We start from the raw sequence: 25477 nt of genomic DNA on the forward strand, positions 1-25477 counted from the left end.
ATATTTTATTTCCGGATTATATCTTTCTTCATCTTTTCCTTACCACATATATTTTTTTGTTGCTATTCAGTAATCCGACATTAATTTACCCGTAACGAAGATTCGACCATACATCATTTCTTTAGATTCAATTTTCTCGTCTTGCCAACGCGAGTAATTCGCGATGAAATGCGGCACTGAGCACGCGACTAATCTCGATACGGTTATGAACAGCGAACGAGCGACGAGAGGGATAGTAGAGGCGCGCCTCGCTTTCTCTAAACTGTCTTAATTATTCAACGAAGAAAATGGCTCTCCCTTCTCGGGTTCCTCCCTTTCCTCCCAATGCGGCTTTTAGCAATGCCCCTTCTGTACGGCGTGCATGGCGAGCCGTGCTTTAAACATGTCTTTATCGAGTCACGTCGTACATGCAGCGTGTATTCTCAGAAACGCGTAATTTTGCAAGTCGCGAATTATGCAGCGCGGGTCCATTGAACCAAGTACTCGAGCCTGAGCCGCGTGTGTTCAGTTGTGCCGCGATGCAAACCAATGCCACTCTCAATTCTCGGAAGTGCAACGATGCTTCTAACTATTCGTATTCACGAGTTAATAATTCAATTTTAACGACCGATGCTTCCGCTAAATCAGCATGTCATTAATTATACGCTAATCGATAGGGAAATATCAACAATAATTTATAACAAAGGAAATTTCGAAGGAAAAATCGAGGAAACTCCCAGAAAAAATAAATACTAGCGATGTGGATTGATATCAGAAAATAATATATACAAATATTTTGATGTTATTCGAGATATCTTGAAACTATTCGATATTCTGTAGATTAATCTTTTCTAATAAGGTAGAGGGCCCTTTCGTCCCCTAGTCACTTTTTCGTACCTGGAGACCGTATTAAATAATGTAAGAGCTCAAAAAATTGATATTACCTTCATTAAATATCCCTTTACCTAGAAACCAAATCGCCTGTATAATCAATTGTTAGTACCAAAAAAAATTAATTTCAAAAGTATCTACTTTTGGCGAAACCAAAAAAAGTGTTCCCAATTTCGTTTCTATACTAAATTCCGAAAAAAATGAGGTAATTACGATTTGTTTTTTTAATTTTTAACTTTATTCATATTATTTACTAAAAGTCATTCAAAAGTGAACATAATTAGTCAATTGTAGTGGATTAATACAAAATTTTATACTTATAAAAAATTAAAAACATGAATTTAGCAAAACTCGGAAAAAATATAACTTTACTTGAAAAAAAACATTAATAACCTTATCATTATATTTTTTTAAGATGAGCCATTTAGCCTTTCAAGCTATTTAGGAACATGAAGGGGAACGAAATTAGGAAAAACCCTCAAACTAACATCGCGGCTCCTACCTTCTGAACAAGTTAACCTGACGGCACACAACTCACACACCCTTCTATTGACAACGTACCTAAGTATCATCCTCGTAAATAAAGCATTAATTACATCAATCCACTAACATTTTTAGCTAAACTAACTTGTGAATAACTTGTGAATTCTCTGAATATATTTTCGAGTGTTTTACACTTTTTGTATGAAAAATTCGTATCAAATGTATATTTAAAAAAAGATGTTCTTTGCAGAAACGAGAGAAGCGTTAAAAAGTTCGCGTTTATTCAGAATTGTTGACCTCCCCACGTTTCCTTTTCGTATAAAGTCTCTTACAGGAGAAACACATTTTTCAAGGCAAAGCCAAATCCGATGATTCCAAACACGTTTCAAACGTGCTACGCGGAAGAAAAAAAGAATATGGTAAGGCACTCTGTCTATCTCGTTACCCTTCCGCGATCGCAATCTAATACGGAATGAAAGGCAAAGTAAGACACCGTTTCGCGACGGTCACCGTCGAGAAGAAGTGGACGGCGATTTCATCGTGTCGCGCTACGAACTTCCGCGACGGGACGATTAAAGCGATTAATGAGCGAATTCTTTTCGTGTAGAAACGAAGCCAGATGGAAAGTATACTAACTCTAAACAATGTGGGAATTTAGCAGTAATTAAAGATCAAAAAGATCGGTAAAATAATTGATCTTTTTTTGTGTTTATAAAACTTAATCAATTTTATTCAAATTAAAATCGTGTTGCGACGGCTCAGAGTGAGACCGTGTGGATTATGGTTACGTTACGTTACGCCACGCGGAGAGAGAGCACGCGTGATTACAGCACTTGGTTTAGCACTGTTTGCTCCATCGGACGTGGCTCCTCGGAACTCACGTCTAGCGACGGATCGTACAGGCGGGATTAAGGACGAATTATTATCCCAACGGTGAGTTTCGGCCGTTTTTCGTTATCTCTAAAATTGATAAAATTACTTGGACGTTTTTGAAAAGCCTGTACTTCCGGTCCCTTTTTTTAATTTTTTAAAGTTGGGCGCTAACTTCACATCGGTGAGTTTCGGTACGGCGCGACGTTTGAAACGATGCGAAAAAAACAAAAAATCTCGTGTCGGAATTGGCTGATTTGCGCCAGTATGCACTTAAGTGCAGCGCTCGCGTGCTGCATAAGAATAAGCGCAAAGAATGAAAGTCACGTTGCTGCTCTCCAGCTGTTCTCGAGAGCGTGTGTTTTGTCCCTTATCCCATCAGTTTTTTGATGCAGGACATTGCCCGCGGATTTTATCCTATATATACATATTGCGATGTACTTTTATCCTTGCAACGCAAAAACATTAGGGTACATTATAATTGTTACAAAGGCATATTTTATTCAAAGAAAAATTAATGCTTAGAAAATAAACCTCAACCGTTTTTTCCGTGTATAAAAGTATAATATTTCAGTACTTATTAATAGTCTAGACTTAATTTGACAGCCAAAAACTCGATTTTATCTAAATTATGTAAGTAAAAAATGATTGCACCGCGTATGTTATCTCAACGTTATTGAGATAATAAATTTTTATGAAAATTTTAATGACACGTGTTTAGGTCGCTTCGACAAGTTTCCCATTAACGCCGGAAGATATAACGACACGATACATCTACGCGATGTCCGCGAACGTGAGAATTTAAAGATGTCGGCGTGATACCTGAATGACGCACTCGTTTCTATGACTCTCGATTAGAGTGTTTTGGTTACGGTAAACGCTAAACGTATAGATGTGCAGACTCACCTTCCTGATTGGGGTTGTTGGTATTCGGATGCGACGAAGTCAGGGAAGACGGTGTCTCGTCCTCAGCGACGCCCATCGTCGTAGCCGTTTGCTGATGATGCGTCTCCACTTCAGTCGCCTCTTCACACCTGCACATTAATAAGGTATGAGACTATTATATTATATTATAACACTTCGATCTTATATCTGGAGTTCTGGACAATGAAACAATTTTTATCAAGAGAGTTACATTATGCACTATATAAAAATCGACCGCTACTCTTATTTCGCGGTTTTGCTTCTGCAAAAAAATTCTTTAAATAGACATTGAATATAATCAATACCAAAATGTCGTTTATTTTAAATGCAAATTATTTCGTGTAATGTCTAGCTCAGAAATCGTATTAATCAAAAAATAAAAAGATATAGACATCGGAGGTTTTTTTCTCAGAGCAAGAGTGTATGCGATAATATTTTACGATAATACAACAATATCTTACGGTATTATAAAAATAATTTATAGTGTTTAATTGTTTTAACAGTTTAACTATAGATTTATATTTGTCTAAAAGGCAAACTGGATAACTGTTTCTTCACCGATTTATAGCTCTCATTTGCGCATAATCATTGTGTACTGCATTGCGATGCCTCGGATGTTATTTGAAGCACATTCGTATTTTATTTGTTCTGCTTTGTTTTCTTTAACGAGAATAAATACGAGGGATGTTTTTGTGTTATCGTACAGCTTTACTAACGTTTTTGTTATTGTAAATAAATCGTTATTTTTAGCTTATTAGCGAAAACGCTAATTAAGCACAAGAGTCAAGACAAAATTTTCAGTGATATTTCTATAAAAGTACTATAAAAGAGTAAAACCGTTTTTTTTTAACCAAATAAAACCCTCTTATATTCATCGAAAAACTAATGTAAAAGCGGAGATACAAATATATGTAAATGATAAAAAAAATGGAAGAACATCGTGAAATTAGAAGTTGAAGCAGGCTTGTTGCTATGGTAAACCTTAAAGTGCACCAAAGAGGGAGAAAGAGAGAAGTGTATGTTTATATAATACTACCGTGCCCGTAAAACAACAAGCGACCAGTAGAAATCGAATACCGCGGTCGTAATACGAAGATTTCATGCCGATGGTTGAGCATCGTTGCATCTCACTGCATGCACCTACGCATAACCCGGCGCACTGCAGCGGTCAGAGAGGCATTCATCGGATCACAGCTTCCGCCAATCTCCTCCCCGCTTCCCTCTTCCTCTCTTCTCTCTCACTCTCTTTCTCACTCTCTCACTCTCTTTCTCTCTCTCTCTCTCTCTTTCTCTCTCTCTCTCTTTCTCGTTATCCATATTGTCTCCATGCGCAAGGTACGCGTGTGCGCGAACGCGCTTATTGTTGCGGTAATTACGCACGTGCAATTACGCGCGCCGGCCGGTGCGTCTACAGTGCACAGTGTGGATTAGTGCACGCAGCGTGTCATGCGTACATCGGTGACGCCGTCATCCGAGTGCGGTCCAGTCCGCGAAATAGAGACGACGGCGACGACGATGCGCGGCTATAACGGTATGTTGACCTCCGACGCCAATTGCTGCCTGCTTGCACAGCGCACGCGGATGCGGATGCGGACTGCACGTCGGAGAATGTGTGCAACGCGCATTGGCTTTTCGGATGAGATATATGAGCTATCGATTAATCGGCGATGTGCAGTGCAACGGGGACGGTTACTCACTTTTTCGGGATGTATGCATATACGAAGCCCTATACGCGAAACAAAATCATGTGATTTGTATAATTATTGGTCACTTGATGCGGGGAAATGCGAATTTATTAAAACTGTAGTGCTTGATTTAATAAAATCATATAATTTTACTTCTCTCTTGGATAAACCTCTAAAAGTGATAAAATAATTTATATAATTAATGTTTCAATTTAAACAAAGAGATAATTTTAATCTTCAAATAATAAATTTAATAATTCTTTTTGAATAAAGTCATTCAAACTGTTATTAAAAGAAAAAAATAATTCATATGTAACAATTAAAATTCGTTATTAACATTATATTATAATACAATACATATCAACCAGATTGGAGCAAATTCTCTTGTCAATTAACATTCAACTAACAGTATTTTTCAAAACACTTTTCCAATCCAGCAGAATTAACTGTTATCATACAATAAGAACTTTCAATTTAAAGTAGAAGATAAGGAACGGAACATTTGTATAAATATCTCGTATAAAATAACATTAAATATCTCGAGAAAACAAGGCTAATTAGCGTTCGACCTCAACGTTGTTAGCGCGTGGTCTCGAACACAAGGTCTCCGCGCGCGCAGCGCGCGGTATTATCATTCCCGTATCGAAAACTCGAATCGGCAGGTAGTCCGCTCCGCGTGTCACCGTGTTACTTATTGAAACGAGATTATTTCCTACGGACAATTACTTCGATTTGCAACTCGTGCAATCAATTGACTTCCGCAACTTATAACAACAACTTAACAACTTATAACCGTAATTAACAACTATAAATTTCGTAAGTATTTTTATTAAAACAAATATTTCGTGCGAAAACATGTCACTTGAATCAAATAAGATACGTAAGATACGATAGGAAACGGAACAATTTTCAAATTTGTTTTCTCGTGATATTTTATACGCTCACAAGCAGTAATGATTTCTTTAACGATACTTACATTCAAATGTGTCTTGCTAGTATCAAGCTCTGAATTTTTCGCTCCGATTTGAACGCAATTTGTTCATCGACTGATTGAGAGCGCGGGATAATACGCGAATCGCTGAATATATACTGAATACCTCGAAACAAAGAGAATTTGTATTCCGCATTATTTTCACGATCGTGTTTCGATGGGATTCCGCCGCGATGTAAAATAATAAAGCGCGCTTAATTCGCGTGCGACCGGTGCCGACTAACATCGGGAGTGCCGTGCAAAGTATGGGCGATTATTCCATCGTGATGATTAATACTCGCGATCGTAATTAACCGCGTTTTCGCGAGTGCTGTTAAGCTGTTATACGAGTGCAACGGACGATTCTGACAGAAGAATTAAAATGACCTAAAGTATGATAAAAATCATACTTTATGACCTGAGAGTTTCAACGTAATCACACCCTCGCCACCGCACTCATCGTATCAGTGACATATTTTTTTATTAAGGTAATGAATTTTCGTAAAAATTGTATCAGATATAAATAATATGTATATAAATGTTATAGGTATGCATGTATATGAAAAAATTAAAAGCATTAGAAATAAGTAACATCTCATCAGAGATCTATTATATCTTATAGAATAGATGCTGAATAGATTAGTATAAATATTCAATCTTGGAATTGATATAATTGTCAATTAATTGAACATTTTGCAGGAATTATTAAGCACAAAATTTTCAAGAAACTTCGTAAAGATATATATTGTATTAATAATTTCTTTTTATTTGATTAACTGTTTATCGTGAAATTTTATGTCAAGTAAATTATAATTTAATTCAATTTTCAAGTTTATTGCTTGGACAATTAATGAATAATGAAAAACAACGAAAAAAAATAATAAAACTATACAAAAACAAAACATTAATATTTTGAAAATATAAAATTTTTACTAAAATTTTTTTACAATGTTCACATCTTATGGATAATGAAGATTGGGACAAGATATGTGTGTATATAATGTGAGTATTGAAATATTCCATTCAACAATCATATAGTACTTTAATAGCATCAGATTTCACGAGAATAATTGTTTACTTCTCAGAATTAGCTGTGAATACATCTTTAGTTAATCTCCAATTAAAATATGACTATTGAACTATCTATGTCTCAAGCTAGGAAAATTTAATTTGAGTATTTCATCTCAATACGCTTTTCGATACGAAATTCATGACTATAAATACGGGACTGAATTACTACATTATGGAACTTTCCCATGTCTTATTTTCAAGAAATTGACGATATACGATGACTCATTTGTACGACCTTGCAAGTGAGAGTTAAATATAGCTCATAGCTACAACAACAAAATATCGCGCGCACATTCACCTTACATGCACCAGTCCATAATAGTACGTTTAATCTCTTTTTATTGCAAAAAACGCATACAAACAATGTCCCTGAACCTCTCGATATTAATATTATTCTTTAAAAAAAAAAATTATGAAGTCATAAATGTCAAGCCAATTTATCCTCGTATAGAAAAGAATATTATAGAGGAAAAATATTGATTCTTACCTAAAAACTTCACTTTCATTTTTTTATGTGAATAATAAAAAGATTATATTATAACTACGTGCAGATGATTAAAAATTCGAGACGAGAAACGACAATATTATGATCCAATATTGTTAAAACGTCAATAATTAAAAAATCAAGTATTCTGTATGATTTACTTAGGCCAGACGTATGATCGATAAACAAAGATAAACGAAGCTCAACCGTCGCGGTGAGTCAAAGCTGCACGGCGAGAATCGAAATCGAAAGTAAACGCCAAACGCGAGTCGTGATTATTTCAATAACAATGCGACGGCATTGCATGTGATTTTTTTTCCTAATAAAGACGCGTAAGTAACTCCGACGCGATAGATCGCGTTTCGCTTATAATGACGAGATGAGAGAAATCGGATTGGGCCAAATTCGCTCGATGAGTTTGCGTTCGCACAAAACTATATGCAATGTATGCGCAATAATTTTAAAGTAATTAAATCTCATTTGGAGTAATTGCAGTGTTATCCATAATTTATTATCTGTTTTGCTGATTTTATAACAGAGTATTCATGCATGTTACGCATTTTTTCATACTTTATTGATTTATATATATATATTCTTTGGATTTAAAATACCAAACTTATAAAATTTATAGAAACAATGTCGCAATTGCAATTTATCTACGTTATTGCATATAAATCTCGATACGATAATCAACAGCTCGCTGGAAGTTAAAAAATAATATCTAATTAAAAACTGGAACGCTTTCTCTCGAATACTATTTTCTAGTAAATATGAATTATGATGTACGAGTACTGTAATATGAATGAATGAATTTAATAAGTTAAAAGCTGCTATTTTAATTGAATTAAACATAGGCAAGTTACGAGTAACGATCTGTTTGCTATAGCGCGCATACTCTGAAATCGATGTTCTCTAGGCATTCGAGAACAGTTTGCGCTCGATCGTCTCCGTTCATATTAAACAGCTTGCATTACAGTTTGATGAAAGCAAACAGTTTGCTCGCAGTGTTAGCGAACATTCGTGAAACCGGCCGGTAGTGGACGGTGGTTTAACCGTAACGTAAGAAGTCCCTCAAAGATCAAAACTGACATCGAACTGCAATTTTCTTATCGCACCTACGATAATATAATAACTTAACCCGCAGGTATACTCGCGTAATAACATTGCCACGGCCGTGCGAACTGATCGATTTTCTCATTTCCCTACCTTTCGCTCGCGACACCACAAACACTTGCCCCGTCGCGTTACGCGAATGACGCGGAATTATATTAATTGCAACTACAAAGTCGGTATACAATGGGTAACCTTAAAGTATGAATCGAGCAACGGAACGCGCAGACTAAGCACGTAATCTCGTTGCCGGTTTCCCATCACGTCTCTGAAAACGCTCGTGAGGAGAGAATTGGCAGAGCGCAGCTCCGTCGTAAAGCAGCTCTCTCTCTCTCTCTCTCTCTCTCTCTCTCTCTCTCTCTCTCTCTCTCTCTCTCTCTCTCTCTCTCTCTCTCTCTCTCTCTCTCATCTCTCTCTCCTCTCTCTCTCCTCTCTCTCTCTCTCTCTCTCTCTCTCTCTCTCTCGCTCGTTCCCCCGTCTCTTACCCCCATCTTCGTTCTCTTCGTCTCTCGTCCGCGTGTCGAGACTTCAGGTCGTTTCTCTCCCGGCCAACGACCGTCCACCTTCAGTTTTGTATCCCCCCAGACATCGCGCGCCTTATACGTCGACAGGTAGATGCAACGTTCGAGATATATGTATACGCGTCCAGGGTGGTCCGACGATAAGGGCCGAGAATCGAGCAGGACCTCTCTTCGTCGGCATTGTCACTTAGCTGCGCGCTTCCGTATGGATCACGCTTAATCCATGACCGTCTCTCCGATCTAAGCCGTTCCGAATTGATTAAATTGGGTTGAATGAGTCTGATGTATTTGTAATACCTCCTTGTAATACCTAATACTTCTAGTCGTCAATTGCGTTAAATGGACATTAGGAAATCGTACAGCATTATCGATATTAATTTCTTAAAATTTTATTTCATGTGAATCTTTTAAATTTAAATATTGAAGTGAAATGCTTCAATAAATATAGATAAAGAATAAATAGGAAAAATCGAAACAAAATTTATATAGATAGAATTTCATAATTCCACTATAAGTTGTAATGAAATAATGATATAAAATAAACTATCATTGTACGATAATTTATATTGTACGAATTCGTTATGCTTATGTTATATCAATTCCTTGTGCTTTGTCTGGGAATGATTGCAAAGTAGACAAAAATTAATCCAATTTAATCGTCCAAGAGGCAGATAAGGATGGCAACAGATAAGTATCGGATATACGCAAATATCTGACTCACATTTATTCTCGTCAAATATTTTTTATCGAACGGCGTCAATGCCTTCCCGTATAACATCCCCTGGAATTATCCGCCCCATTTGCATCCTTCAATCACGTCGGTTTTCCAATTGATCCCTCCTTGTATATCTGCATCTTATAACTCTTCTACTTCTCTTTCTTTACTCCGGGCTGCGCATCCCGTGCGCAACACTTTCGCGTGAGCGAGTCGCGGCCGGACGGGGAGGGATCGTGACAAGAAGGCGAAGGGAACAAAGGGGTGAGGATAGAAGTGGCGCAGGTGGAGGAAGGGGGGAGGGAGTAGATCGGCCCTTTGCAAAAAGCGGCATCCAAAGTGTCGGCCGACCGGTTTCGCGCGCGCATGTACCTGTCACGTATATCCCCTTAAAACGCGACGCTATAGAGAGCGAAAGAGCGAGAGAGAGAGAGAGAGCGAGAGGGGGGGGGGAGACGGAGCAAAAGGGGGGAGGGGAGATCAACACATGTATGTCGATCATCCACACACATACGCATACACAGGTCGGATGGAGCAGTGGCGTGCGCACTCACACCGACGCGCATGCACGCGCGAGCGTAGGCGACGTCGTTATACTGGGTGTCCGAGAATCAGCGAGAATTAGCGGACAGGCACGTTCTCCCCCGGAGTCGCGGGAGAAATTCGGGGGATCGATTCTCGTTCGCGAAAATATATCCGGAGCTTTTCATCTCCCGAAATAATTCATGGAATGAAAAATTTGTAACGGAGCGTCGGCGTCGCTTCGTCGTTCAGAGCGGATTTTGCTCTCGCGAGATTTTGAATTTTAATTTTAACGACAGAATATTAAAATTGTTAAAAAAGATCGATCGATTCTCATTGAAAAGAAATGATTTATTCATTTAAAAAATAAAAAAACGTTCGAATTTTCTCGAGGAAGAACGTGTTCGCTCGTTAATTCCGGAGCATCCTGTACCATTTACAAACGTGCATATATACACACGTACACTCGCATGCGGGCTTATGGCACAACGAACCGGTCTATGTTTATAACAATACCGCCGACGAGGCCGCGCGGTGGAATCGCGCGACAAACAACGAAACCCTTTCTCTCGGTAAAAGCCGAGTCGCTCGTCGCAGCTCGGCGACTCCGCCGGTGCAGCTCGCGCGCATCGCAAACGAACGAGAGGCGATCTCCGTGTCTGGCAAATGTACTTACATCTTAATACACGGCCGTGGACCGCATTCGTGGGCAGGAGAACGTTCCGTGGTTGGATGCAGATATCGCAAGATCGTCGTTGTCGCGGCCGCCGATTCCCGGCCTTCCCGGCCCGCTATTCCGCGCGTATTATGCGCGCGAGGATACGTCACTGACGCCGCGATCCGCTCCTCTCCTCCTGCCCCCCCCCCCGACCGGTCGACGGGGATCGGGGGATATCGTCACACTCGCGGTATACACGGCCACACACAGGTATTCCGCGTTACTACTACTATCGCGCACTCCCGAACTCGCTCGGCCAGGTTCGCGCGACGCGAGGCGACGCGACGCGAGGCGACGTAGCACGACGCGACGGCGGGCGTTCGACGGCACGGCACCCGTTTGGCAGCCGTGAAGGGAGAGGGAGAGGAGGCCCCCCGCTCACACTCTCTCTCTCTCACACACTCTCTCGTTCAAGGGTGGACAGCGTGGGCACTCGACGACACGGCGGAATCCGGGAAAACCCGTCGCGAGCCTCTCTTCGTAGCGCGTAGCGTGCGAAATGCGTTGACGCGAAGCGGTACACGCGCGCTCTCGCCACGCAGAACGCCGAAAATCCCGGAGCAGATATTGACAAATACCCGGACTCGGCGTCGCGCGACACCGTCGCAGCCAGTCGCAGCGCTAACGGTCTCGCCGCGGCATGCCGGCGCCATCGCGCGACCGCTCTCGCAACTAGTGGCGGCCGGCAGGGCCGGCTAACGGCTTTCCTGTTCCCGACTCTCCCGTATAGATGCCACTTATGTCCATGCAGATATATGTTCACTTTTACCAATTGCAGATGTTAATTTTAATCTCGGTTACTTTTTTTATCTTTTTCTAAAATTATTAGAATTAGAATTCTAGAATTGATTGTTATCGTTAATTATTGCTTCCTCGTAGAGGAAGCTAGCTTTGTTTTCGTAAATTTCGTATATGAACCTTTGATTGCGTATAAAGTTGGGTTTAATCAACCAAATTTAAAAATATATATGTATGAAATAATAAGGGTAGAAGAAACCAAAGAAAAGATTGTTTTTTGAGTTGTTGATGCTAATATGTTCAGTGTTCTAAAACGTCAAAATATTGCATTTAAAAAAATGTCAAATATTGAGATATCCGCGGGCTGTTTTTTTTTTAATCAATAGAGTATTATTTAAGGAAGGTTGGTATTGAATTTAGCGATAATCGGTAAAGGGCTTCTTTCTTTGTAAAATTTTGAATTTTTTGAGAAATGTCCGTGGTTGTTCTAACTTCCGCCAATTTTGAGATATCAGGCTATTTATAATTCTATTATATTCTTCAGTTTTTTCTATCCCTATTTCATATATAATTCTTTAAGATTTGGTAGATTATTAGGACCCAGCTTTATACGCGATTGAAGGTCCATATGCGAAGTCCATATATATTGGACCATGTAGCCTGAACTCTGCTTAAAAAGTTACATGTATAAGTTATACATATAATTTTATATAAAGTATCATTAAAAGAAGGTTGGTATTGAACAAAATGGAAATAAGATATATCCGCAATTAGTATAGGGATCATTTTAGTAAAAACATTAATTATTTAATTGATTTTTTTAAGAGTATAACAGATATTAGTATAACAGATATTAGTTGCAATAAAGCTTTATCACAATAAAAGAAAGTGTGCAAGTAGAAACTTGCACATTGCTTTCTCATAGTTTTTAAGTGTGCAAGTAGAAACCTGCACATTGCTTCCTCTATGAGGAAGCCAAATTAATAAATATCTACTAATAATTATGCATAAAAAAATAGGCTTCCTCATAGAGGAAGCAATGTGCAGGCTTTTTTATTTTGCTATTAAATACATGCGCGTGCGCACACACTAGCTCGCACATACGCAATCACAACACATAATATATTTTTTTATTTTCCGCTATTTATGTTATTACAATTTTGTTATCGATCTTTTTCATTTTCTTAGTAACCGATATAGAAATTTGTAATAAATTGGGCGCGTTCAGCAGACCAAGCCGCTCAGTAGCAGTCGAACGTGATTGGCTCTTACTTTTAGAACCAACCAATCAACGCAGAGTGTTGATAAGACGAACTCAACAGTTGTAGCTATACATACGAAGATCTTTCAAAACGTCAATAGAAAGCTCCGTGGAATTTAAATAAGAATTGATGAAGATTCAACATGTGCCATTAAATAAGAAATTAATTGCTTTAAAATATAAAATCGATCTTATTATATTATATTATATATATTTCGGCAATCATAAATGATATATAGAAAAATGATAGAAAAACATTACAAAATGGTTTTAGCCTTTTTTTCTCGTTTATAATGTTTTTTTTAAGCTAATTTTATGGATTTTTGTTGCGCGCCGACTCCGGAACTATATCAAAATTTGAGTCATTTTTGGCTAAAATTATATGTAATAAATATGTTCTCGTCAAGATGTAAGGTAAATTTATATTATTTGTTCACTGTCGTCAAAATCGCCAATGTACCACTTAACATTGTCAATTTATATAGTGTCGATCTATAAAAAACTATATGCTTTTTATCTGTTACAGTTTAGCTGTTACAGTTAATTTAATGGCAGTCGTCAAAGTAATACACAGCACACTTGTCCAAAAGCGGGACATAAAAGATGTCTGTTAGACGTACATCTTTTAGACGTCTTACTAAAAAAAGACGTCTAAAAGACGTCTTATGTCCCGATTTTGGACATGGTGCTGTCTGGGTACATATACGATTGAACGGTATAACTTTTCGGGACATTGTCTCATTATTTCTAAGATTTCGGGATTATGACATTTCGGCACAATTGTCACGTTTCGATTTCGAGATTATGCCCTTTTGGAACATATAGAGCCGATTTCACAGTCTCCGATTAATTTGATCCTCCAATTAAACTCACTCCGCATCTCTTTCTAACTGTCCCCCTTAGAAAGAGACGAAGAGTGAGTTTAATCGGAGGATCAAGTTAATCGGAGACTGTGAAATCGGCCCATTGTCATAGTTTTCAATTTTTGTGATTTTGATTTTTCGGGACATTGCATGTTCACCAAAAGCGTAATCACGTCTAGATATCGCGATTCTCGAGATCTCGATACAATCGAAGCAGCGAACCTAACCCCTAACCCCTAATCCTAACCTGTGTTTTGCATTCGCAGTGCTCGCACTGAGTGTGCTCCTCTGTTGTGTACGATGTTTACTGTTACGGTCGATATTTCTTCGTTAAAGAATACCGTATCTTGATTGATATTCGTGGCAGATCGTTTTGTTAATCCGACGAATAAAATAAATCAGCATCCTGCATTAAATATTATATTCGATGTAAATATATATATATATTGTACCTACGAATCTAAAAAAAAGCCAGCAAGTGATTTGTTTATTTTCCCTTTTCGTTTACTTTATAATTTATAAAACGTTTATATAAGTTATTAAATATTCTTTATGCTTATTATAACATAGTGTGTAACGTTGATAAACAGAATCATGTAATGATTGTAACGTTTTAGTTTATGATGTTTTACGTAATTGATTTATGTGGGTTTGAAAGAATTAAAATGTCTTATAACACCGTTGGTTATTGAAATTTAAGAGTCGCAGAATAGGCTCACTGTAATACTTATCGTGTATATATATATTTTTTCTGTTAGAAAGATGGATAATATCTTTGGGAAGGAAGATTCTGGGGATGAAAGAGATGGTGAACATAAAGATGTTGACGAATATAAAGATATCAAAGTAAATCTAACCCAAAATTCAGGATCTAAAGATAGTGAAGCTATGGAGATTGATAGTATGCAAGTTAAGGTGCAGATGCTGTCAAAACATTAAACATTTAATTCAATTTTATAACTTATTTTTTAAGAGAGTTAACTAATCATTATCTGTATTAGGCGGAGTTGGATGCAATGAGCTCTCAATCGCAGTCGGATACTGAAGAGACTGAAAACACAGGATCTAATTCTACCTTCCAGGTTGTGGACGCAATAGAGATTGTGAAGCACGAATTTGACAGGAAGGAAGACGAACAGACTGCAGAGGATATATTCAGTAATGATATTATGATACCTCGTGCCAACCCAGTCAGTACAAAAGAAAGGCGGGAGAGTAAGGAGAAGAGCAGAAGGGAGATAGAAGAGGAGGAGAGAGAAAAGATGCAGTACGTATTTGACGTCTTACAAGTTTATGTGCACGTATAACAAGTTTATTGCTTGACTATTGAGAATATATTTGAGAACTTTTCTTTTACAGAGTACTAGTATCCAACTTCACTGAAGATCAATTGGACAGATACGAGATGTACAGACGATCTGCATTTCCAAAAGCAGCTATAAAGAGGGTACGCACCTTATTTTTAGTCGTTATTTACAAAAAAGAAATAGCCGTTCCATTAAAGAAGTATTATACTAAATATGTTTCACAGATTATGCAAACCATAACAGGCTGTTCAGTGTCTCAGAACGTTGTCATAGCTATGTCGGGAATTGCTAAGGTATTTGTTGGCGAAATTGTTGAAGAAGGTACGAGCTTTTTCTTATAAGTACGGTTAGAATATTGGAATTTAATTCTAGATTATATTGTGCTTGTTGTATAGCTTTAGATGTTATGGAGGCCCAGAATGAAACTGGTCCATTACAACCAAAGCACTTAAGAGAAGCTGTCCGCAGATTAAGGCTGCAGGGTCAAATACCGAATGGTCGAGCGCACAAAGCTTTTTTCAGGCTATGATTAGTCCAATATTTGCGACATATTAATACAATGCTTCTCTTATAGAAGCCTACCGATATTAGATTTTATGAGCGTAATCTAAATATAAATTATGTAATTCGCCCAGTGATCAAAACTGGGCTTTTTACGTATTAAATTACTATGGCTATTCAGCTTTTACATTCAAAACGTTATCGGCAGTTAGTTAAAATTTATAAATATGTGGTAAATGTTTTACTAGCAATCGTTTTATATTTTTCATCTTCACGTAAATTAAGTCGAACATAGTCACGTATTTTTATATCGTAAGCAAATTTTATTAATACATAATGATTATCAATTTTAAACAGTTGTGAATCATTATTAAAGCACATAGAGCAGGCAAATAGCAAAATATTTTATTATAAACTCAGTACACACGCATGCAATTATATGTAACATACGCATATTCATATTTCGGGAGTTTCATGAATACAATAATATATCTTATGTGATAAGAAAGTCTGATGATAACTTTTAGTTATCTATATGTAATCCTTACAACTTACAATTAGTCATATTTTTATACACAGTCAAGATCTTTATGATGTATAATCTTTATAGCATTTTTAAATAGAAACTAATGTAACGTTTTATATTTTGTTGCTATTGGACTTTTTTACCGTTAAATTGTTAATATATGATTCTATGTAAATATATAAAAGTTTAATTATCAAAATATGTAATAATTTTCGAAATATGTATTATTCTGCAGGAACATAATTATATATAAAAATATTAGTCTCTTTTAAAAAATAGTGTAGTACAATTACAAAAAACTTGGGCAAATCAAAGATATTTTAAAATAAAAGAAAAAGAGAAAGACAGTGTAGTACAGTAAAAATACAGCAAACTACAGAACAAACTAAGAGCTGTTTTATTATATTGTTACAATCTATATTTTTCATCATGTTTGCAGGAATATTTATTTAATCTCTCTGATTTTTATTTAGTTATTTAACTATGAAAACAAGATAATATATTCTCTGATCGATAAGAAAAAATATTTAAATATTCTCTCTCTTGCGTTTGTTCCAGATACCGTGTTTATACAGTTTAATATTGTATTATTTTGTATTATTGTGATTCGTCGTATTGTGAATTTAGACACGGAGTACGGAGTTTTTTTTATCGATATTTATACATAACCGCACGATATGAGAATCTGAAATATGATATGCAAGTATTACTTAAACTAATTTTGACGTATAATATTTACTTCGGATGCGTAATTTATGAAGTATTAAATTTTCCGAGACCCTGCACCGTCAGAGCATTAGCGATTAATGTGCCGAATTATGAGCACAATATAGTTGTATCGATTACCGATCCGTATAATAAATCTTGCAAAAGGTAAAGTTGCCACGTTTATTTAAAGAGTATTATTCTGCATATTGTGAATTGTCCACATACAAATGTTTTGCGATATACAAATACTTTATCGTAATACAAATATCTGTTAATTTCTTAATTTCTTTATAATTATGAGAATGTGAGAATTGCAAGGATTATTTTGCATACGGTGAAAAATAGTTTCTTCGTTGCTCTATAAAAGAAAGATAAACGTTCTCATTTCTGTATACAGCAAGCATACTTGCCGACACGGTTTATTCGATAGTTCAAAGTGTTCCAGCAATGAAGGACGTTATTATTCGGACATTTATTCGCGATCGTGTCATCACTCCATTCAACGATTTACAACGGATAAACCCAAGGTTTGCAAAAACCTACGCATATATTTTAACTTTGAGATTCCTATATTTGCAAATATTTCATATTAATTTTACGTACTATAGGTAGAAAACAAGACATTGATCTCGCTACAGCGTTATTGGAAAAGCGCAATAAGAAATTTCCATTTGTCCTACTTTCAAACGGACGCCGATGTGACCTATCGGCGAAAGTTGCTTAGCTACGAGCAAAACTTTTTTGGAACTCGCCCTACGAGAAGTAGCAGGTTTCATAACGGGATACGTGAAGTTATTCTGGCAGAAGCAACGGGTCTAACGGAGAGGAAGCGCAATGTCGCGGCAAAGGATATTGAATCGAACGACGAAGATATAGGTGATAAGACAATGCAGAAGACAATGTAAAAAATGCATTGAATAGAAAGAAATTCGTCTCTTGACAACCAATCTTCGAAATCAAGGATTAATTTTAAACTAAATCAGAAACTTCAACTTCGCTAATAAATGATTAACGATAAGAATTTTTTATTCGATCTAATTGCGACTATCTTTATTAATAAAATAATCGTAACGACGTTTTGACCACTGGTTTTGGTCATTATAATCGTCACAACGATTACGAAATTCTTTACAGTGATTTTAAAGAGAATTAATGCTTATAAATATTAGCATCGAAGTTACATTGATTGAGAGGGATCAAAATCCAGGGTCATGACGATTATTATTAATAAAGATAGCCAGCTAAGTCGAATAAAAAATCCTTATGATTAATTTTAAAATATTCAAGTAATATGACGATTGACCGTGATTGAGACACAACGGAGTCTAGAAAATAATTTGTCACGATGACATCTCTAATCTTTCATCGATTTTTCTTACAATATCCTTTGTGAGATTAAAATAGCAGGTACACAAATGTTAAATAATGCATCTTGTAAATATAAAATAATGAAGAAGAACTAGACACTATTCATTACATATAAAATTAATGTCATAAAAATATGCAGCGGAATAGAAAGGATTGAAAAATAAATTTCCGGTTTTATAAGTTTGCACATTTCATTATTCCGCAAAACGGACTTCAACGAATTTCTTTTTATTGTTTTTCGCAGCGTTCGCTGTGAAATCGAAGTAATATCGAGTGAAAAAAAGTGAAATTGCGTTTTATCTTTGCCCCTCATTGTAGATTCGGCGGCGTGGGACAATTGGAGTATTTGGAGCACGTGCAGCGTGACTTGCGGGCAAGGACGACAGGTCCGTTGGCGTCACTGCTTGTCTGCAGATTGCATTGAAGGTCTGAAGAAGGCGCAGTTGAAGAGATGCCGTCTCAAAGATTGCGGTACCAAAGGCTTCCTCGGTTGGCTCGGGATAAAATCATGATCTGTTTGCGACTTACGAAAGCAAGCAATCGACAAGGCTCCTCGACATCATTATGCGAAAAGTACTAATACTAAGTGGTCTGGAGAATGCACAAACAAAAGAGTCCTTTGCAAACTATCAAGAAAAGAGTTTCTATTGCCTCTCTTTGCCGAAATAAAAATTGTCTAATTGAACTAACAACAGGAAAAATACACAAGATTGTAGGCATTGATCCATAGATATTTTCTTTGATGAAAATTTCACCTTGTTTCTTAAGATATATTTGCATTTTATTGTGACAGCAAAAACTTGAACTTGAAAAATAGATTTGAAATATACATATTAATACGTCTAATGTATGCAATGCGTATCTGGAAATATTATTAAACTAGATTGAGTTTTATGACACACAGAGATACTTCTTTTTATGACTACTTTATAACAACAGTATATATAGCAGTTGTTATTTATTCGAAACTTCATATTTAATGTGGATTACTTCATATTCAATGCGGATTTAATAGTGATGTAGAACAAACTTCAGTGCGATATTCCGTATATAATATAAATATATTAACATTAATGACAACGCAAAAATATATGGATAGAAGCCGATTGATCCTTGTTTACTTCGCTACACTCGTGTTTTTTATGGGTAATTGCTGCAAAACATTTATAATTCAAATACAGTATCACTTTTCTATGCGAAATAACTTTTCAATTTTAGCCTTCAAAGAAGCCATTTCAGAAATTGACAAAGTATCGTCAAATATTACACCTACTGTCGTTGAAAGTGATATCGACACATTAAAAATAAAGTTGGATAAACTAAACTCCAAAAATTATGATGTGTTTCGTGATATCGATGGTGATGATGAAGAGGAAGATAATATCCGGCCGCAAATAAAACGAGGTAGTAATACGATTACGATTGCGTGTAAAATCAACTATTTATCAATTTAAAAATATAATTAAAATATACGTAATATAATTGAATATTGGGAATTACAATAAAAGGATGCATATCGTTAGAATATGTATATTGCTATTTGTATTATCATCAAAATTTTCACGCTACAATACATATATGTTTGTACAGTCAAATTTGCATAATCCATAGAATTTTTATTTGTAGCAATGCATTTATTGTAATGTTAATAATTTCTTTGATCGGCATTTTTCATCGCGGAGTACATCAAATAAATTTATAATTAAAATATCGGATACCTTTGTGAAACACACAAAAATTATAACTTGTTTGCGTATCTGAAAATTATGATTATATAATAAATGACGCACGAGGGATAATAAATAAATAAATAAGAGTGGGCGCAAGTCGTGTGCAATCGCGGGTCGCATATCGGTCGGCGTTTGTGGCTTTCTCCGAGACCGGTTCGAGATTTAGATACCTTCCCAGTATCGCAGTACCGATTATCGAAACGAACATGAACAACGTTTGGGCAGTGCGTGGATGGAAATTTCCACGAGCTGTATTACTCGAATATCTTCTTTATGCAACATTATACCACGATTTCAAATTCTTGCAATACAGTAGTGCTTTGTGCAACATGGCGTAACATATAATTGCTTATCTGAAAACAAAATCTATGCTCCTTTTGCCCTAATCATTAAATTCGATCAAATTAAAGAACTAAAACTTGTAACAATATAACATGAGACTCAAGCAATAGATGGAAATTTCCATTGGCCGTTTTGACTCCTTTCTTTAATCAGAAATTCTCGCATTGACCAAATAGTGTTGCAAAATTAATACCGAGAACTCTTTGGCAACATCTCATATAATTTATCTTTCTCTGAACATGATTATAAATCATATTAAAGGAAATAGAATCTTAATTTCTTATAGTTATACTAAAATCCAATTTAAACCAGATTATGTGTATGTGTGCGTATATGTGACGTACGTATGAAGAAGAATAAGTGAAAGGTACACACACACACATTCAATAGGTGGAAGTTTCCACGGAATCTGCGTGTTTACTGGAAATGTTTTTTAATTTTTAACTTCACGTTCCCTTCTCTTTAAAGGGAACCAACACACTACCATACCAAGTGAAAGTTATCAAGAATATTTGAGATGATTGGAATGTTCTGTTTTAATATATAGTCTTTCACTGACTAAAAACTTCTATAGTAGTAATACTGAGAGTTCTTTATTCGCATTTCGTAGAATCTATGTACTTTTGTTTTATATAAATTATCTCACATTAAGTAATTATATCGACCTGACATAATTATACCGATAGACAGTATTTAGTTATTCTTAATTTTCCAGTCATTAAAATTTGATTTTTATTTATATGGTTAGATTAAATGACCATCTTAGGAATAAATACACTATTTTTATCTGTTACATGACATTTAAATAATCACGCGACGTTTTTATGTATCACATAGATTATACATGTTTTTAATATGATATAATATAATTTAAAATTTAGTTACAAATTAATATTATTAACTTAATATTATATTTTAAATTACATTCAGAGCGAGCCTTTTCATCTGAGTTTAATTTTAAATCTTGGATTTTTTTTCACGTTACAAGGGGAATAACTGGTGTTATATTATTTCAGAAAAAAATAGCAGAGAACCAAAAATATGGGACCAATGGGGCAATTGGTCAACATGCAGCGTCACTTGTGGAATAGGAAAGATCATGAGGTGGAGGCATTGCATAGGTGGACGTTGTTCCTTGGGAGAGAAGAAAGCTCAATTAAAAACTTGCACTTCTGCAGCATGTTAGACCACTTTACATGCACAATGTAGCATTAAGGAAATTTGCACTGCTTGAACAATGGTAATTATTTAAAAAGAAGGAAGTGTGAAGGTAAAAAATAGAGAGTATTTCAAGTGAATGGTTCTGTGGAAACTTTCATTTGTTACTCAAAATTCGTATACCTTTCATCTTTCATACAGACTTTTTCAATAAATGCGTTTTTATTTCAGAAAACTGCAAATTATATCAGAATATTTTATGCTTTGTTTAATGCAGGATACAGCAGGATTTTGGAATCAAAATTTTGAGAGGTTTAAGAGTGAGATAAATAATGTTTATTGTAACATTTTTACAAGCTAGGAATATTCTACAATTACTGTATAGGTAATCATGTGCCTAATAAAATACAGTATACATAAAATCTTGCTAATCAAGTTGCTGTTTGGTGTGATAAATGACAAAAAATATAATGGAATAAAAATCTGTTATAGATTTATTTAATGTTCTTCAATCAATTTAATTTTCTTTTGGCATAGATATTACTGATCTATACAAAGTTACAAATACTTTTCTTAATCTAATAACAGGTACTTCATAACTTAAGCATTTTTTTATGCATACGTTTTTTATTCTCCTTGAAAATAGTCATCAGACCTATAAATTATGGGCGATTTATATATTGGCACTGCACTTGATGCGACAGGTTCCTGAGTTTTCTTCTAAAAAATCAAAAGTAAATTCAAGTTGCTTCAAGTTGCTATTGTATATAAATTTTATAGATAACAATCGTACAAAGTGCACAATTATTTAATAGCTTAAAGTATACGCTAAGAATGTACCCTTTGAGTAAGTTGTACTTACAAAAAATGACAAAGGATTTAATATCCCGAATAATCTATCCGATACACCTAGGTCAGCTTCAGCCTTGTCTACAGCAGCTTCCAGGGTGCTTAAATTCATGTTGGCCATTGCGACAACATGCTCCAACGCGTCTATTCTTTTGCGAAGAGTTGCCATACCGTCCTTCATATGCTGTAACTTTGGAAGATGTTGCTGCATGCATTCGGCACTGCTATTCTCCACCTTGCGGGACAGAGATATTTAAAGTTTCATCACAATATACTGAGTCGTTCGTATTCTATCTGGATTCCTGGCTAACCATTGCAACAATCGATTGGAATTCCTCTAGCCGTATCAACGTATCCTCTATGACATCGTGGACATTTTTCATCTGAAACACGAACACGAGTTATTTAATAACTCCTCAAACAACAGGATACCAATATCGTGGCAAGTGGCACACTCGCCTGATTGCTCCAGTCCACTTTTGCGTAACTTGCGTAGTCTTTAACTAATTGCTCGGTCAACTCCGTCGTATGGGAAGACATCTCCTAATGCTATTGCAATTAAACAAATAGATATTTAATTTAAATGTTTTTAAATGTTTAGGATGAGGGTTTTTAAATGTTCAGGATGAGACATCTTATCATCACGTCTCCAACCAATTACTTATCAGTTATTTAACACAAAATTTCGAACCTTGTTATCCCCCTCTTTAGTTTTTACTCCTTTTAAACAGGGGAATCCTCTTAATTTCTTTCTCTTTCCCTTAAACAGGGAAACCTCTTCATATAAACGAAGGGTATGCGGACGAAGATTGAATGCGAACTCACGATCCTTCAGTTGTTATTGTTATTAATCGTTCGCACTCACACGAAGCCACACGTTATCACAAATACAATAGATATGTGCGTACTATTATAGGTTAGAAAATATAAGTATACACGCAAAACGTCTCGCTGACGCGTTGAAAAATGGTGAATGTAATTCTACAACTCTGACATATCGCCCGGGATTAATAAAACGTTGGCTCGCGGTCGAGAATCATTAATTTGAGAACTATCCTATCGTCGGAGAGATACAGGTGTCAACAATACTGTGTGCTACCGATTGTTACGGAACGAAGACTGTCGTGCGCGACATCTTGAATTTCATATATTTCCAACCGATTAATTAAATTGAGAGTTAAAATTTCTATTAAAACGTCCAAAGAAAAAAATTTGTCATATAATTACATATAAAATATGTCTATATGATTTTGTTATACATTGAAAAAGAATTGTGTTAATCCGAAAAAAATATTAGCAAAACTTAATAAATTAATTGTTGAAACAGTTTAATAAGTAACTAATGTTTAGTTAACTAACTAACATGTTTAGTTGAACGTATCGGACTAAATATTATTTCGGATTAACACTTTTTTTCAGTGTATATTAAAGGGAAGTAGGTTTGTTATTGAGATATCGAAAAGAGAGTGAGAGAACTAATTTGCTCGAATTAGTCATATCATTTGAAATCATATGTACATATTTACATATGATTATAACCGCAATGACTGCCAGAGACGCCGATCGCGTATTCCGTCTGGTATTATAAATACCATGAAAAACCAGTAATGCATAATGTTACTAATAAAACAATCTAAAGAAATTTTCCATTCATGACTACAGAAATATTTTCTTATAATCTTTAATTTTCTTATAGCCGGAATACGTCTGGTAATTTCTGAAAATTTAAAATAAATCAGGTTTTTGATTTATTACGCACTAATAACCGCGTTAATTGATATATTGTCATTGCCAATTTCACATCAGTTTCTTATAACCTTGTTTACGGATTAGAATTAATATAAACTATATAGTACTATATTTTGTACATAATAAATGATTTTCCATTACAAATCTTTCATGATCACCCGTCTCTATACGTAAATGTTAATAAAAAAGTAAATTATTGCACGGAATATAAAAAATTATAATACATATATTTTTTATTTTTTTAAATATATAACGCATAGAATATTATCCGATATTTTATTCTTTTAAGCCCCTTGCACAATAGGCGATAGCGATAAAGTTGCCGACAAAGCTATATACCTTTGTCGGCAACTTTGTCGCTGTCGCTATCGCTATCGCTATCGCCTATTGTGCAAGGAGCTTTAGATGTACAACGCGTAAAATAATTATTCAAATCGTAATTCAAAAGTTAAATAAATAATATTATAATTTTTAAATTAAATTACACAGCGTGAACAAACTTGCCATATTTATTTTATAACATAGTTTATATTGAAAATTATCTCTTAACCAAGGTAAGGATCAAGAGTTAATCTTTTTATTTGCTTCTTTAGTGTTTTTCAGCAGTCCGTGTACGCAGTAAAAAACTATTTTACACATACGATTACGCCTGTTTTGCTCATTACAATTACGACGTGATTTTAAGTCTCGCACACGTTTTGTGTTCTTTGTACTCTATTAATGATAAATCAGCGTTATTATAGTTTACCTCAATATAGATAGTAGATAGATAATGGCATGGATTTAAAAAATGTTATTGTTTGATCATTTTCCTTTCTCACTCATTTGTATAATCAAAGAAATCTCGCTCATAAATAGTGTCGGCCGTTTTTTGTGAAAATGTTTACATATAACTCGTATAATTCCACTTTGCATTATTTATAGCTTACTCTTTTCCAGCTAATTCAACATAGGTACGTATAGTACAAGCGAGTTTAAAAATATCATTTCTGGATAAGTTATTATTTATTAAGAAATGGTACAATTAAATTAATGCTTACGATGAAATCGGTATTGAGATGATTATTATTACTATTTAATTATAACACATCGAATAGCAAATAAAAACTTGCATTAGTCTTAGAGAATAATAAATCGGGACAAGGAGTTATTTCTTGTTATAGTAAAGTTCATCTGCTTCGATATGTGGATCAATGCTACTCTAATTAAGTTTTCTTCGTTATAACAATGATATAATTTTTTATAATTCAACTGGCAGTTGTTTCAACAGAAAAAAACTTCTTAAGATTGCAAGAAATAGTGTTACAAAAAAATATTCTAACTTTTATTAAGTTATATAATATTAAAAATATTTTCGCTCACTGCTAAAAGAGATAAACGTATTATACTTTATTATTTAAAAAAATTGTATTTTAGTAGAAGCAAACACTTTGC

The 25477-nt window shown here is 35.4% G+C and overlaps 4 protein-coding genes across 9 annotated transcripts in view; 2 read left to right on the plus strand and 2 right to left on the minus strand.

Annotated features, from left to right (window-relative positions):
* Nucleotides 1–11554, minus strand: part of Trc (Serine/threonine-protein kinase tricornered) — a 130170-nt gene extending 118616 nt beyond the window's left edge. The window contains exons 1-2 of the mRNA XM_071709245.1: nucleotides 10902–11554; nucleotides 3130–3257 (exon numbers count right to left, since the gene is read on the minus strand). Coding sequence (XP_071565346.1) covers nucleotides 3130–3257; nucleotides 10902–10903 — 130 coding nt within the window. The 5' untranslated portion in view covers nucleotides 10904–11554. The remainder of the gene's footprint in view (nucleotides 1–3129; nucleotides 3258–10901) is intronic.
* Taf11 (TATA-box binding protein associated factor 11) overlaps nucleotides 1–17030 on the plus strand; it is a 75605-nt gene extending 58575 nt beyond the window's left edge. For 2 of the 6 annotated variants that reach the window (XM_071709251.1, XM_071709250.1), the window contains exons 3-7: nucleotides 14568–14720; nucleotides 14807–15072; nucleotides 15165–15252; nucleotides 15337–15433; nucleotides 15508–17030. In XM_071709251.1, coding sequence (XP_071565352.1) covers nucleotides 14568–14720; nucleotides 14807–15072; nucleotides 15165–15252; nucleotides 15337–15433; nucleotides 15508–15641 — 738 coding nt within the window. In that variant the 3' untranslated portion in view covers nucleotides 15642–17030. Of the gene's footprint in view, nucleotides 1–3130; nucleotides 3273–13860; nucleotides 14235–14563; nucleotides 14721–14806; nucleotides 15073–15164; nucleotides 15253–15336; nucleotides 15434–15507 lie in introns of those variants that run through there. The other 4 variants (XM_071709253.1, XM_071709254.1, XM_071709252.1 and 1 more) reach the window with 4 other exon arrangements.
* A 155-nt stretch (nucleotides 17031–17185) lies between these two features.
* Nucleotides 17186–21942, plus strand: LOC139774183 (uncharacterized; the record flags this gene model as incomplete). Its single annotated transcript, XM_071709237.1, has 6 exons — nucleotides 17186–17374; nucleotides 17456–17723; nucleotides 18534–18686; nucleotides 19434–19619; nucleotides 21304–21527; nucleotides 21677–21942. Coding segments are annotated over 5 exons (966 nt in total), but the record flags the coding sequence as incomplete, so codon positions are not given.
* On the minus strand, nucleotides 21759–23424 carry Blos4 (biogenesis of lysosome-related organelles complex 1 subunit 4). Its single transcript, XM_071709256.1, has 5 exons — nucleotides 22986–23424; nucleotides 22754–22843; nucleotides 22606–22677; nucleotides 22308–22529; nucleotides 21759–22165 (listed from the first exon to the last, which is right to left on the minus strand). Exons 2-5 carry the CDS (start codon nucleotides 22832–22834, stop codon nucleotides 22073–22075), a joined length of 468 nt encoding a protein of 155 aa, XP_071565357.1. The 5' UTR covers nucleotides 22835–22843; nucleotides 22986–23424; the 3' UTR covers nucleotides 21759–22072.
* Nucleotides 23425–25477: the final 2053 nt, after the last annotated feature.

This window comes from Temnothorax nylanderi, unplaced genomic scaffold (assembly GCF_030848795.1).
Source record: "Temnothorax nylanderi isolate EJ_2023f unplaced genomic scaffold, tnyl_v1.0 TNYL_tig0075_pilon, whole genome shotgun sequence".
Classification (NCBI taxonomy): domain Eukaryota; kingdom Metazoa; phylum Arthropoda; class Insecta; order Hymenoptera; family Formicidae; genus Temnothorax; species Temnothorax nylanderi.

What these genes read in the sequence shown, in the direction of transcription:
- Blos4 (XM_071709256.1), bottom strand. Translation starts at nt 22,834, where the DNA reads ATGTCTTCCCATACGACGGAGTTGACCGAGCAATTAGTTAAAGACTAC. An exon ending in TCCAATCGATTGTTGCAATG is followed by an intron (nt 22,530 to 22,605) that starts GTTAGCCAGGAA and finishes CTGTCCCGCAAG; the next exon opens with GTGGAGAATAGCAGTGCCGA. An exon ending in TAAATCCTTTGTCATTTTTT is followed by an intron (nt 22,166 to 22,307) that starts GTAAGTACAACT and finishes TTGATTTTTTAG; the next exon opens with AAGAAAACTCAGGAACCTGT.